Source organism: Gorilla gorilla, chromosome 6, assembly GCF_029281585.2.
Source record: "Gorilla gorilla gorilla isolate KB3781 chromosome 6, NHGRI_mGorGor1-v2.1_pri, whole genome shotgun sequence".
Classification (NCBI taxonomy): domain Eukaryota; kingdom Metazoa; phylum Chordata; class Mammalia; order Primates; family Hominidae; genus Gorilla; species Gorilla gorilla.
This window is the reverse complement of record NC_073230.2, coordinates 126,686,615-126,702,376: the sequence shown is the minus strand read 5'-3', so window position 1 is coordinate 126,702,376 and position 15,762 is coordinate 126,686,615. Positions and strand designations below refer to the sequence as shown.

The 15,762-nt window shown below is 40.1% G+C and overlaps 1 protein-coding gene across 5 annotated transcripts in view; it reads left to right on the top strand.

Moving 5' to 3' along the window:
* Positions 1 to 15,762, top strand: part of CTTNBP2 (cortactin binding protein 2) — a 159,631-nt gene that overhangs the window by 131,135 nt on the left and 12,734 nt on the right. For 4 of the 5 annotated variants that reach the window (XM_055392151.2, XM_055392150.2, XM_019031726.4 and 1 more), the window contains 5 exons: positions 3,871 to 4,023; positions 4,192 to 4,379; positions 11,019 to 11,197; positions 14,031 to 14,236; positions 14,579 to 14,764. In XM_055392151.2, coding sequence (XP_055248126.1) covers positions 3,871 to 4,023; positions 4,192 to 4,379; positions 11,019 to 11,197; positions 14,031 to 14,236; positions 14,579 to 14,764 — 912 coding nt within the window. Of the gene's footprint in view, positions 1 to 3,870; positions 4,024 to 4,191; positions 4,380 to 11,018; positions 11,198 to 14,030; positions 14,237 to 14,578; positions 14,765 to 15,762 lie in introns of those variants that run through there. The other variant, XM_055392153.2, reaches the window with a different exon arrangement.

The window sequence follows — 15,762 nt, the reverse complement described above, 5'->3', positions numbered from 1 at the left end:
TGAGTTCCTGCTTCTGTGGCTGGTTAATATTTTAGACCTGAAACTATGCAGAATAACCTGAACTAGACATATACTATTTCTCAACTAAAATAAAATTCACCCTTGCCCCACCTTGACTAAGGATGTGGAACTTAAGTGGTCAGATGGAAAAGTAGGTACTAATGAAAAACTGAGGCAATGAGGCAAGCGAATGAAGACAAAGCTTTCCCCCAAAGAAACCTGTGCTGTTTGACTCTTGATTGCTACTTCATGGGAGACCAAGATAAAGATGAAGTGGAAAGATAACCCAATGGTTATGTATAGCAGCCCTTACCCCTTTTTGACTAGGGCACAAACTGTCCATTGAATGTGAGATGTATTAGGTCACTAGCAATACAGTCTTTGCTTGAGGACCCAGGAGAATGAGCATATTGCCTCTTTCCAAGAGACCCCAGCATGCCTGAAAACTCATTTATTTTATCTCCGGCCTGGATCCTTCCTTGATGCCCTCACCCTCATGCCCCACCACCTGCTGGGCATCAGAGAAGCAATGTTTCACTCATCAAACACATCAAGCCTGAAACATAACCCATCACCACCACCTCCTCCCGAAGTACATGCTTGGTCACATCTGCTCTCTGCCTCCATTAGCTGCTCAGCCTCTTCTCTGGTGGAAACCTAGAGTTGTCTCCCGTATTTCCTCTCTGCCCCTCTTTCAGTAAGTCAGCCACTGAGATTTACTGATTCGGTCTCAAAATGCCTTTTCATTCTGTGCGTTGGTCCTGGGTGAGGCTCCCATCATCTCTTTCCTTAACCATAGCAGTAAGAGTCTAGGAGATGTGTTCTCCTATTTCTTTCCTCCTCAGCCAATTCTCTGCACCATGAAGATCTCAGAGCAGGAGTCAAATCCTGTTTATCCCCCTATTTAAAGACTTCCACTGATTCCCAGAACCAGTAGCTCCCTCCCAACAAGACATTCTGGGTCTTCTACTTTTCATTTTTGGCTTGGTCCTGAGGCTTCATATCAGCAAATCTCGCCCCTGATTGCACAGTCCAATCACTAGGGAGCTTTTACGAAATGCCAGTGCCCCAGGCCCAGCACAGCGCAATTAAATCAGAAGCGCTGAGAATCACTGGGGATGGGTCCAGCGATTCCTGCAGCTCAGGATGAAGATGCAGCCTGCCTTCCGCAGCTGTGACTGCTGGGCCCCCTGCCACTCCTGTGGCACCACCCCGAGTTCCCAGCCCTGGCTCAACTTGCTATATGGATCAGCTTTCAGCTCACCATGATGACGCTTTTGTAACTATTCTGACCTTGATCTGATGCAGTATTCCCTTCTAGAATTGAATCCTGCCCAGCCTCCATTCTTCGGCCAGTGCCATTTCTTAAACTTAGTTTAAAATGCTGACCAGGTGCAGTGGCTCACACCTGTAATCCCAGCACTTTGGGAGGGTGAGGTGGGTAGATCACGAAGTCAGGACTTTGAGACCAGCCTGACCAACATGGTTACTCCCATCTCTATTAAAAATACAAAAAAAAAATTTTGTATTTGGCATGGTGGTGTGCACCTGTAATCCCAGCTACTCGGGAGGCTGAGGCGGGAAAATCACTTGAACCCGGGAGGTGGAGGTTGCAGTGAGCCGAGATCACGCCACTGCACTCCAGCCTGGGCAATAGAGCAAGACTCCATCTCAAAAAAATAAATAAAATGCTACACACCCCCAGTTAGAATGAGTCACTTCTGGCATGCCATAGCACTCAGCATCCAGTACCTGTAGCAAAGAGGCATTGGATAAACATTTTTTGAAATGCAAGGAAATATTCCTTCCTTCAGATGCATTCTGGCTGGCTGCAGCAGCTTCAGAGCTACTTAAACTGGCGATGCACTTAACACAAATCAGGGAAAAGCTGGAGACCTTCAGTCCTCAGTTACAGAAAACCAGATACATAAACCATCAATCCTGTGTGTTTTTTTAATCACTGAATTAAAAACGTTTGTTAGTTTTCCATTGTTGTTTTAACCAACTACGGATCTCTCATACTTCCACAATATATCTATTTCTGAAATAACATTTGAACCCAAAGAAACATAGAATTTTAGCATTCTTTACCGAACAGCTGTGTTGAAAGGGATCTGACACACACTAGATGCTAGTGTTAACAGCCCTCCACAAGTACAACTAGATTGAGACGTGGCTGTGATTGTTTCTAGCCTTCTAGATTTTAAATTTTCATAGCATCCAGAAGAGCCATTTCTGTCTGAGAAGAGATTCATTTACAGTGTTCAAGGAGTTCTTTTGAAAATGAAAATGCATTGTGTCTACAGTAACAAGAAGGAATTGAGAATATACTATCATGAATATTTGTAAAAAGTAGACTATTTGGTAATGATACTCTCAAGTATCCTAAACTGGTTTCTTTTCAAGGTTAATTTGACTAAAACTGTGGCATCTTAGAATCTTCAAGAAACTAAAGTGATTTTATTTTGTAATTGATTAGTATATGGGAAGTGCCATATATAATACGTTTTAACTAAACTATTAATAGTTTCTGCTTAGTAGATACCAGGTACTGTTTTAAGTATGTTTTGTGCCCTTATTCATTTCCTATATATAATATTAATTTTTCATTTACTTTTCCAGCTTTCATTTTGGGTTGACACAAAGTCAGTCCTTCCCATCGTGAGTGAAACGAATGGGAAAATATGAGTCAGAAGTGCTGGATTTTACTCCTCCTTTACCATTGTTTCTGAGACCACAAATTACTTCAGCCTCTCTGAGATCTGGAAAATGGAAAGAGCGATTTACTTATCTCTCTGAGGTCTTGTCTACATTTTTTTTTTTTTTTTTTTTTTTTTAGACAGAGTCTTGCTCTGTTGCCCAGGCGGCAATGCAGTGGCACAGTCACAGCTCACTGTAGCCTCAACCTCCTGGGCTCAGGTGATCCTCTCACCTCAGCCTCCCAAGTAGCTGGGAATACAGGTGCCTGCCACCCTATCTGTCTGATTTTTTGTATTTTTTGTACAGGCAGGGTTTCACCATGTTGCCCAGGCTGGCCTCGAACTCCTGGGCTCAAGTGATCTGCCCACCCTGGCCTCCCAAAGTGCTGGGATTACCAGCATGAGCCACTGTGCCTGGCCCTGTCTATATAATTTTATGAACATTTTACACATGCATAATTTAAAGGTCATTTAAGGGCTTTTAACGTTTTGTATTATGAAATAGATATACTAAAATATATACTACTTATGTTTACAGATTAATTAATAATTTAAAATAAAATAACCATGTAACCACTGACTAGGCCAAGAAATAAAATATTCTCAGCTCTCAGAATGTGACTGTGTGGTCCGTCCCCCTTATCGCAAACCCTTCCCTTTGGAAGTTACCACTACTCTTTTGTGATAATCATTTCTTAGCTTTTCTTTATAGTTTTACTCCCTGTGTATGAATCCCTAAATTATAGATTTAGTGTTGCCTGTTTTGAACTTTACATGATGAAGTCACATTGTATATAATCTTTTATGATTTGCTTCTTAATATATTGTTTGTGAGTCTTCCATGTTGTAAAAGTTGTCATTTGTTTGCTTTCTATTTGTTATATGAACATACTCTTATTTATTCATTTATTCTATTGTTGATGGACGTTGGGTTGATTCCATTTGAGACTTGTTATAGAACAAGGAATGTTGGATCATTTTGAGTGTGTTCAAACATATCAAATAATACTGAACAGTTTTCCAGAGTTGTTCACTCCCCAAGCAACTTAAGAACATTCCCATTGTACCACATCTTTGCTAATGCTTTACAACTTCAGACTTTTTTAGTTTTGCCAATTTATATAAATTTTTGTCAAAAGCTTGAATCACTGAATTTCCTTTTTTATTATAGCTTGTCTGATCCCAGTGAAACAATCTCCCAGTAAGAAGAAAATCATCATCATTTTAGAAAATTTAGAAAAATCTTCACTGTCGGAGTTATTGAGGGACTTTTTGGCACCTCTTGAAAATCGCAGCACTGAAAGCCCCTGCACTTTCCAAAAAGGTAACGCTAATAAAGGGACCATGCTGAGAAGCAAGCTTCTGTAATATTCTAATCTTTCTGTTTCCCAGAGTACCAGTTATACTTCATGTTCTTTATGTTATTTTAATTTGAATCTGTCCCATAACATAACTCACTGAGGATGGGCCATTGCTTTTTGGTTTGTTTCAGGAAATGGACTGTCCGAATGTTATTACTTTCATGAGAACTGCTTTCTGATGGGAACCATCGCCAAGGCCTGTCTCCAGGGCTCCGACTTGCTGGTGCAGCAGCATTTCCGCTGGGTGCAGCTGCGGTGGGATGGCGAGCCCATGCAAGGACTGCTGCAGAGGTTCTTACGAAGGAAAGTTGTGAATAAGGTAACAAACAGCAAGTGCAGCCTATTGCCAGGAGAGCAGGGGTTGTTGTTGTCAGGAGATCTCAGCTTGAGTTCCACCACTCACTAACTATGCAGCCTTGGGCAGGTACAGCTTTTTGACATTCAAGGGCCAAAAAACATAATGAATGTGAAACCCATAACAATTTCTGCACTACATTAACTACAAGAAAAAGCAAATTAGTTTTACCGTGGCTATCAGCTGTTCTCAAGGAATCTCACCAAGTTCTAAATGCTGTAGAAGGCTTGGTTAGAAAATTAATCACTCTTCTTAAGGAAAACTTACATCTTTCTTGGAGCCTTCAAAACATACTCCCTTGTGAGCACATTTTACAATAGGCCTGTTATACTACGCTATGGTAAATATTAAGCCACATGAAAAAGTAGAATTCTATACCTTTTGACACATTTTCAAGAGTAATAATAACTTTTAGTGACTTTCACAGAATAACAAAATAAGTATTCTATATTCTCCCAAATGACAAAAATAATTGAAAGCTGACCAAATCGAATACATCATTATTTAATATTTTTAAATTGGGCCAGTAGCTGAGTGTCAAGGTAGATTAGAAATAATAGAGTTTGATTTAGTAAGATTTTCTCATTTAATCCTGCACAATGGGCCACATTTGGAGGACAGTATTGTCATTGCATTATTGCAGGATTTTAAGCTGCTAATAACACCCCAACTGCTAGCTGCTTCACAGAAAGAGGATTTTCCCCCTCACATAACCAGATACCTTGTGGTAGGTGTCCAGCGTCTCAGGTCCCAGGTCCAGGGGAGTCTGTTGACCCTCCCGTCAAGACTGCAGTGTGCCCACAAGGCTGCAGACACTGTGCCCTTGTGAAAACATGTTCAAGGGCAGAAAGCGGGCTGCAGCGAAGGATAGAGAGCTTTGGCTTCCTCAGTCTCCTCCTTATCAGGGAGGAAAGCACTTTTCCAGAAACATAAGACTTCTCTTTAATGTTTCATTAACTAAAACTGGTTTCATCCCAGACCATGGCCAAACCTGCTTTTCCAAGATTGAAGCTCTCCACCAAGTGCTTGAACAAATTTCTGTGTCTATTGTGTTAGAGTATGTGTACGCATTTGTGCTGGGGAAGGGGAGATGGTGGCGGGGAGAAGTGTGGGGTGAGAATGGCTTTTGGGAATTCATTGAACAGTGTCTGCCACTGGTAATTAGAATTAATATCTGAAATTCCTAATTTAATGAGGGAAATCTACCCCATGTTATATTTAAATCAGTTACTTGGTCATAAATATTATGCTTTTGGCCAAAGCCTAGCCACTGTATGATCTCAACAAGAAGGACGAATGGTGAGGTAAAGACAGTCATAGGTCTGTAGCTTTTCAAATTACCGATACTTGCATTAACTATCACTGTCAATATTTAAATCTCATTGCCAAAGATAATTCATGTAAATAATCAGAAAAGATACCAGTTTTATTATGTAGGATTGGCACTATTTCAGGTAAAGCATACCCCTCTCCCCCTAGCTCTCTGATAAAAATTGTTTTAACTTATTTTGAAACGAAAGTTCCAAGCTTCACGTTCACTCTCTTTTCCATTGCATTTGAGAGTGGGATGTGCTGCAAATAATAGAAACTGGAAAAAAGGAAATGCCTTTCCTATACCAATAAGCACTTCAAGTAGGTTAATAAAACAGCCCCTGGGGTGTGTGTACAAGGGAATGGATGAGTCCTACAAAACATCAGAAATCTTGTAATGTCACAGAACCTAATCTTTGTGGGCACTTAAAGCACACTGGCAATTGATCACAATTTCTTCTTCTAGTTCCTTGGAGAGATACAAGAAAATTGACCTTTCAGGACAATACTAGGCTTCCTACTAGTATTTAATAAAAAACAATTATACCCTTTTTAGTAGGAAATACTAAACTATCATTAATTATATAATACATAATCTCAGAATTGTAGCTTAAAAAATATGAAAGAGTTATATAATGATCATTCCTCTTTTGAAGAGAAGGAAAATTGTAACAGATCCCAAAGCCTCAGATAGTACAGTGATATCAATTTAATAGAGCTGCTGGTATCACAGAATCATTTTTTTGTTTTTCCTTGGCCAAATTATTTCCTTCATGTAGGACATACCAGTATTCACAGTTGTCCCCTGTCTTAATATCATGATTACTTGGTACAGCAAAGATTTATGTGAATCTTCTTTCTTGTAAAATACAAAGTTAGTTTCTGTGCCTGACTTTTTTTTTTTTTTTTTTTTTTTGAGACGGAGTCTTGCTCTGTCGCCCAGGCTGGAGTGCAGTGGCGTGATCTTGGCTCACTGCAAGCTCTGCCTCCCGGGTTCACACCATTCTCCTGCCTCGGCCTCCCGAGTAGCTGGAACTACAGGCGCCCGCCACCATGCCCGGCTAATTTTTTGTATTTTCAGTAGAGACGGGGTTTCACCATGTTAGCCAGGATGGTCTCGATCTCCTGACCTCATGATCCACCCGCCTCGGCCTCCCAAAGTGCTGGGATTACAGGCGTGAGCCACCATGCCCGGCCCTGTGCCTGACTTCTAATCAAGTGTATTTCTTCTAAAAGTAAATAAATATTTATTTTTGTGTGAACCCTCCATAAAAGATTTGATTTTTATAAATAAAATATAATTCTAAAAAGAATTACTCCCTTTAGGTCATGTGTGTTATATGGTGTTATTTAAAATGTGCCCATTTTAAATTTTGGAAAAATGTGCGCTGAAAGAGCTCTGTACATTTTGGTGACGTTAGCATTTTATCTGAGACCTTACTTTTAGGAAAATAAAATTGTTTTTCATTACCATTAATACCGGGTGAACATACTACAAATCCAGATACAGCATCTCGTCACTTACCCAGAATATGAAATATTTAATCTCATTCTTATTAAGTTAAAAAAACTTTTTTGAACACTTACGTTCTGTAAGACCTGGTGAGGGACTATATACACATATATGTAAGTAATGTTTTCTTCCAGAATTCATGTTTAAAAATTGATCCAGCTTTCTCCTTTGTCTGCGTGCCCCTCTATTTTGTGTTAAGTTCATGTAATCAGCTACAGATCTATATAATGCAGTCCATCTGACACTGCACATGTAACAAACTCAACATGTCGTGTCCCCAAACCTAACTCCGGGCTTCCCCCGCCGACTTCCTTTTTTGTTATCAGTCATCCAGACTTAGAACTTCTCAGCCTGTTCTTCCCATCAGTCAGTCATAGCATTTTCCAAATCCTCACTTTGTGGCACACCAAGATCCAGTACTAAGGTCGAAAGGACATATAGCCATGGCAACTGATCATCAAAACACAGTGTGATAAGTGCATCAGAACAGTGTTAGCTGGTTATTCTGTAAACATTTGCCCCTGGCCTGGGGACTGTGGGACAAGACCGGGGTCCTCTCACCCTCAGAGAGCTAGTGTTCTCATGGAAAGACAGGCCTTCAAAAAGAAACTATCTGTGTAGGATCTGGGACCTTGGAGGACAGTTTTTATTCAGGAGGCATTATTCAAGTGCTATTTTAAAAAAACGTGTTCAGTGTGTTAAAGTTGTACATCCAAATGCCCGGCTTTCCCTCAGACTTCTAAGTCAATTGTATAAGCTTTATCTTTCTATGTATAAATCTAGCAAAATTTAACAATCACCCTTGAAGGGACTCATAGCTTAATTACATTTCTTTAAATAGTTTGGTCTTTAAAACTTTAATATCTTTTATTTCTCTTTTTAAGAACTTCTGCTGTCTGACAAATCTTTCCAAGTACTTAATTAACTCTTATAAAACCAGAAAATTAAATTTATAAATTGTGGCTCAAATGTTCTCTTAATAGCCTTGTACCATGTACATAAACTTAATAAAATTCTCTTACCCCTTCTTAAGACCACAACCCTAAACTCAGTTACCATTTTAAACTGGACATGAAGCTATTCTAATATATGAAATTCCTGTAAACATTTCAAGTATTTAAAAATACCCAATATATGATTCTCTCATCCTAACCGAAAAAATAATGTTTGATTATATTTAATTCTGAATATTAATGAAGATAAAAATATACCCCCTGTCCCCATCCCCCCAAATTTTTTCCATCTCAGGAAACCTGGGTTCTCTTTCCATGAAAATTTAGGGTTATTTTCTTGGCTGGCCAAGTCTGTATATCAGCCAGGCTTGTTGAGGACTTGTGATCTGACCTTAGGCTTTCCTCAATAACAAGAAAAAAACCAGTAGAGTCCCACTAATAGTCACTGTGTACAAGCGTCTAAGTCCGTGCCTTCCAAGTGGGGTAGATTCAGTTTACACATTACCTAGTTCTCAGCTTGTATTTGAATCTGTAACCTTTACCCATGCTATTTCACCACTGGACTGGATTCAACTATTTAAGCCTTGTCTCTTCTTGAGTGGCAGGGCCACAAATCTGGTAAATGACATCAGATTAAACTCTGTGTTCCCAGTTCTGATTCTGTCCGACTTCATGGGTACAACACTCAAATCATGCTAATTAAACAGGTGGCTAATGTGTGCTGTGAAAGAAACAGGTAAGGTACCACTATAGAAACTCGGGCGGAAGTTGGGAAGAGTACTTATTTTAGGAATTTGGGGTGGAGGCCTCTCTATCTGTGGTCACATTGAAGGATTTGCAGGTCATGCTAATTTGTTATGTCAAGGAAGAAGAGTTTGCTGAGAATAGGGAAGCAGGGGGTCTGGGCAGAAGGAGCAGCACTTGCAACACATCTCAGGCCTAGGGAGGAGGAGGTTGGCATGTGGAAAACTCAGGGACGACTACGTGGCCTTGAAGTCATTCGTTCAGGGGACATACTAGGTGGGGGATCAGATCCAGCACCTTGAATTAGTAACAGTTACATATACTGTTTACTTGTAGAAGCCTGTCATTTATTCATCCCTTTTGTTATTTGCAAACATCAGCATCCATTTTGACTGCTCCTCCACAGTTCCTTCCCTCTTCCATATTTGGGACACTCTTCCTACCTCCCCTCACCAATCCCATGTCCTGGACATCCTGTGAGAGACCCGGCTGAATTCCCCACCTCATCTATTTGTCTTTCTTGACCACGCTGTATTTAGTCAGTTCTTCTTTTGAATTACCATAGCAGCTTGTGTCTGTCTGTACTTCAAGACTGCCAGTCTGGAAGGGATCTGAAAGATAAAGGGCCTGGCTCAATTTCCGCATTTTTCCAGCTGGTAAAATTCAAAAGGAAAAAAAAAGGGAAGGCAATTGCAGTACCTGGTGGGTGGCTTTCTCCACTCCATCAAACCGCACCAGAACTGACCACTTGCTCTTCATTAGCTTTTCACACCTTTTCTTTTGTTTCCTCTGTATTTCATGAGTACACTAACTTACATGGATTTTTTTCTTAGCAGCAATAACAAATAGGCATAGAATACATAGTAGGCATACACACCTCTATGCAAAATTATCCATTAACACTGAAGGAATGTATCTCTGGGGAAGGAAATAAAAACATGTGGTTACTAGAAAGTCTATTTATTGGACAGACCTTTTAATGAAACACAGTTTTTAATGTACTGTCCGATAACCACTTTTCCCATAATACAGCCAACTTGCAAAAGGAGAAATTTCATATAAACAACATCTGCACTTTGGAGAGAGGTGGACACCCTTCCTGTTTGTTCAGGTCCTTAGGAAAGACAGATTACATTCTGCCTTTGGGTACTGTGAAATGTGATTCCGTTACGATGTCTAACAGTCTGAGCTTTAGAAGCAGTTTATTAGACAGTCATTAAGAGAATAATTCAGTCCTCCCAGAAAAAGTAACGTTTCCCTGGGGACCGAGTTACAATGAGAGCTCTGCCCTCCTTCTCCCTTCCTCTACATGTGGTCTTGATGAGGCAGCTGGGGAGATCCCTCTCCCTCTGTCAGCTGCCCACAAAGCTAAGCCTGTTCTTTCAGCCCTGGCTGACCGTAGAAAGTGAGGCTTAAACAGAGAGCTTCAGAAATGTTAAGCCTGAGGAAGAAGAGGAAGTTCTTTAGCTTAATAGTGATTACTGAATTCATTTTAAATGTGATAAATGACTCCTTTATTATTTCAGCGAGATGCTGTATCCTATTTTTCTATTAAAGATAAGCCCTATGTAGTTAATGTATACTTGCAGATTGCTGAGAGTAGATCTTAAATAAAAATAATTATGTGAAGGGATGGATATGTTAGTCAGCTTAATTTAATAATTTCACAATGTATATACATCAAAACATCATGATATATAACACAAATATATATAATTTTTGTCAATTATACCTTAATAAAAAATATAAATAGACTCTAGCCCTGGCTTTGCCACTATTACCTGTGGGACCTTGGGCGAGTTATTTTTTCTTCCTGCCTCAGGCTCCTGATATGTAAAATGGGGTAAAAATGCCTAACTCAGGCTCATGGTGAGAATTAAAGGAGAAAAATGCTTATCACACTAACACGTTTGCACAACTATAGTATGTGTTATTATCCCTCCTTCAGCCATCCCAAGTAAAGTTAAATAAGATTCAGCTACTTTTCAATTTTGATTTAAAGTTTTATATTTTTAATTTTGGGCTTCTAAAAACAAAATGTTCTAAACCAAGCCCCTGGGTTTCACCTCCCTGTCTCTCTAGTTCAAAGGTCAGGCGCCCTCCCCCTGCGATCCTGTGTGCAAGATTGTCGACTGGGCTCTGTCCGTCTGGCGTCAGCTTAACTCCTGCCTGGCCCGCTTGGGCACACCTGAAGCACTTCTTGGACCAAAATATTTCCTGTCTTGTCCTGTAGTTCCTGGGCATGCCCAAGTGACAGTGAAGTAAGTGCCATTTTTCCTTATCTTTCTGCTTATAATAGAGAAATGGCCAATTCAGATGTTTGAGGGTGAGAATGCTGACCAGGCTGCCTTGTGCCACCTCCTGTCACTGACACGGAGTGCCAGTGCTCTCTGCTCTTTCAGAGGATGGCCACAGCTTGCCTACTGTGTGCTTCCTAGGGCAGCTGCATTTTTGCTGAGAGCTAGGTTTTTCCTGTATTAGAAAATTCTCATCCAAGTTATGTTTGGCTTGCTATGCAGAGTCTCCTGAGTGAGGTACCACATAAGAAGTTTCATCAAGTATTGTATGCACACCCTCCAAAAAACCTGCATTCTGTTAATGAGTTGAAAAGCTTTCCCTTTATTGAGACATATGTTCAGTACTTACTATGTTTTCCTTTGAAGCATCTTATGAGAACAGACATATATACAATAAGGTTAATGAAATAGAAAATCAGGAGAAAATTGAAATGAGAAAAAATTTGTTACCATCCAGTTTAGTAATGGTTCTGTGACCAGCAAGCAGATTTGATTCTATAGTTTCTGGTGCCATGGGCAGAAGTCTATTTTGGAAAGCAGGGGATAGAAATAATATCTTCTTAGCTGGATGTAGTGGTTCATGCCTATAATCCCATCACTGGGAAGTTGAGAGGGGAGGATCACTTGAGGCCAGGAGTTAAAGGTCAGCCCAGGCAACGTAGTGAGACCTCATCTCTACTTAAAAAAAAAAAAATTAGCCAGGCATAGTGGCATGTACCTGTAGTCCCAGCTATTGAGTTGGGAGGCTGAGGCAGGAGGATCAATTGAGCCCAGGAGGTCAAGACTGCAGTGAGCTTTGATTAAGCCACCGAACTCCAGCCTGAGTGTTAGAGCAAGACCCTGTCTCTAAAAAGTATATGTATATTTTCTCTATTGTAAGACAAACCACCATTTTTATAACAGCTAATTGGTGGGAAAGAAGTACTATATTAAATATATATTTAGAATTTTGCTACAAAATAAATACACTTATTGATATAATTACCACTTTCTTCATTATTATGTCAATTAAATTAGTCTTTTTTACATCCAGAGTCTCAAGATTCTTAGGAATCATTTTTGACCTCTCCTATATGGAATATAGTCTTTGTCAAGAATTATGGAGGTCCCAAGATTTTTACCCTATTTGCAAGCTACCAAGTTAGCCTGCCATGGTTCAGGATGCTGAGTTAGGGACACAGCACTTCATCAACCACAACACAGCAGGCAGCCTGAGCTTCACTTTTACATAGATTCCCTTTATCCCTGAAGCCCCACAGGGTGATACATAGTAGCCCATGTGGTTGCTGGATTTGCCTCACAGCTGTGGAACTCCCCCCTTCCCATCCCTCCAAGGTTTCTAAAGGGATGCTGCAACTCTGTCGACCCTTGGCCCTGGAAGATGTTGTTTTTATTATCCTGATCAGGAAACAGTTCTGCCCTCTGCTCCTGAAGGAGACATTTATCTCTGTCTTCCAAGACTGAAAAGATAGTTCAGAACAAAACCTGACACCAGATGTGCAGAAATGCCGCAGAGAATTGTCTACCAATGGCTAAGTTAAGGAGTTGATTTTTTTTTCCGACCACAGCTTATCATATTTATACTTTAGCACTTTTAGGAATAACTGCATAATTTCGATTCATGCTGTAGAACACCAGAATTTTGTCTGTGTTCCCATTCGTACTTTTATTTTTCCCCCGATTGTGTAGCAGTAGACATTAAGAGAGAAACTTAAAATAGATGGATCATAGTTTTTGACAATTCTTGAAAGTTTTATGCAATGTCTAAGCTTTGAAAACATTCCTAACCTGGGAGATGTGGTTTTGTTTCTATAGCCTTTAATCATATAAGTGTTTTTTAATACTGCAACAAAGCATAATCTTTTTTTGATGGAATTTTAATTGGCATTGAGTGCTGCAAATTTGGGCTGCAGTCCCACTGTTTATGGCTATTAATGCAAACAGTCCACCTGAGGCGATAGCTGATTGACCCCCATCCTCCCTATAGAACTGAGCCCACCCACACGCACCAGCGAGTCCTTGCCTTGGGACAGGCAGATTTAATTTGCCAGTGATTATACATCCCAGGCTGGGTGCGGTGGCTCATGCCTGCAATCCCAGCACTTTGGGAGGACAAGGCAGGCAGATCACTTGAGGTCAGGAGTTCGAGACCAGCCTGGCCAACATGATGAAAACCCCATCTCTACTAAAAGTACAAAAATTAGCCAGGCCTGTTGCCACACGCCTGTAATCCCAGCTACTTGGAAGGCAGAGGCGTGAGAATCGCTTGAACCCAAGAGGCAGAGGTTGCAGTGAGCCGAGATTGTGCCCTGGCACTCCAGCCTGGGTGACAGAGCGAGACTGTCTCAAAAAAAGAAAAAAAAAGTATCCCAATTTCAGAAATATTAAAATACAATGTATGTGCACCTTATTGAGGAGATGTAACAAAGAAGTTGAAGCTATTTAGACATGGACTTTTAGGAAATCTTTTTTCCAGATTTCTTCAGTCTTTAAATTTACCTTCCTTTCAATGTGTTTATTCATGCATTCATTCACTCAGCACTCAAGCATTGATTCTACATTGAGAGAGACATGTAAACAATCAGTTTCATTTGAAATACATTGTATTTTTGAGGCAGATTCAAACACTTTTGTATTGGGTAATTTCACTTCTTTGAAAACTACCTGGGAAAGGTAGCATATCTATAGAAACACTTAACGTTTTTTCCCCATAGTCTTCAAACTGTCCTTTCATGGAATTGTGTATAATTATTGAGAAGCCTGCTCCTAAGGGATGAATCGGTCCCTCTCCTGCTAGGTGGATGTCTAAGCTGTGGAATGGCGTCATTGCACCCAGAGTTCAAGAAGCAATATTGTCAAGAGCCTCTGTGAAAAGACAACCTGGCTTTGGGCAGACAACTGCTAAAAGACACCCTAGCCAAGGACAGCAGGCTGTGGTCAAAGCTGCTCTCAGCATCTTGCTAAATAAAGCTGTACTGCATGGCTGTCCCCTCCCCAGAGCAGGTATGTGGGTTTCTGCAGAGAGGAGAGGAAATTCACACCCTTGTGAAATACCTTTTCACACCCTTGTGAAATACCTTTTAAAAGCTGTTTTTACAGAGCTTTCTCTCTTTGTAATTAGAAAAATATACATTTTATAGCAGTGTTCCAGAACTGTGATTTTAATTACTGGTTAGTGTTTGAATTCTAGACCTCCAAGTAAAGTTGGTGCTGGTTCACAAAACCCCAGCTTGGATATTAAATAAATGCATTATTTTGAACAGTCCGTATCTTTGAGAAACGGAAATGTATTTTGCTTTAATCAGTGAAACTGCATTATCCCTGCTGTGATTTGTGTTGTTTCAGAGCTAGACCAGCATACAGCTGATTTCAAAGGAGGAAGTTTCCCTTTATCCATAGTTTCCAGTTATAACACTTGTAACAAGAAGAAAGGAGAGAGTGGTGCCTGGAGAAAGGTGAACACCAGTCCTCGCAGGAAGTCTGGCCGCTTCTCTTTACCTAACTGGAATAAGCCAGACCTAAGCACTGAAGGTAAAGGGCGGGGGTAGGCATGTTGCCTACCAGGAGGTGGACATACGTGATCCAGTGTCTGAAAGCAAATATGCTTTCATTGTTATCACTATGCATTTGGTAAAACAAAGTTTAAGTATTTTAATGCACATTTTCATGGAATAAACTATATAGTAGGTACATTTCCAAGAATATACAGGAGATCTCTACCTGAAAAATACCACTTTCAAACCGGAATTCCAAAATTAATCTTTAACTTGTTAATGGTCATTTATTTATTAATTTGTTTCTCTTGGTGTTCACAATTTGTATAATCATTGCATTATTGCATAATAAAATCATTGGCATATTTCTCCATTATGTCACTCCTAAGTTAATCTTACATTAAAAAAATATGTGTAGAGACATATTTGATACCCATTTAAGGCCTTTCCAGGTGAATCAGGTGTACACATTTCTTTCTTATGTATGACGTGTACCATGTGCTGGGTTTTAGTCTAGGCACTGGAAATAGAGTGGTAAAAAATATATATATTCCGGCCAGGCATGGTGGCTCATACCTGTAATCCCAGAACTGAGAGAGACCAAGACGAGTGGATAGCTTGAGGTCAGGAAGGTGAAACCCTGTCTCTACTAAAAATACAAAAATTAGCTGGGCATGGTGGCGCATGCTTGTAATCCCAGCTACTCAGGAGGCTGAGGCATGAGAATTGCTTGAACCTGCGAGACAGAGGTTGCAGTGAGCCGAGATCATACCACTGCACTCCAGGCTGAGTGACAGAGCAAGACTGTGTCTCAAAAAAAAAAAAAAAAAAAAAGATCCTGCCGTCATTGAGTTTATGTTCTAATAAATTGGACAGATTTCATATGATGGGACATCAAGTGAAAAATATGTAAGCTTTCATTCTAACAAAGAAGATGTAACACGTGTGTATCTTCTGGTGTTAGACTTATTCCTTTTGGCATTGATAATAGGATAATCAGCTATTATATAAATTATAAATGTCTTTCCCAAAACA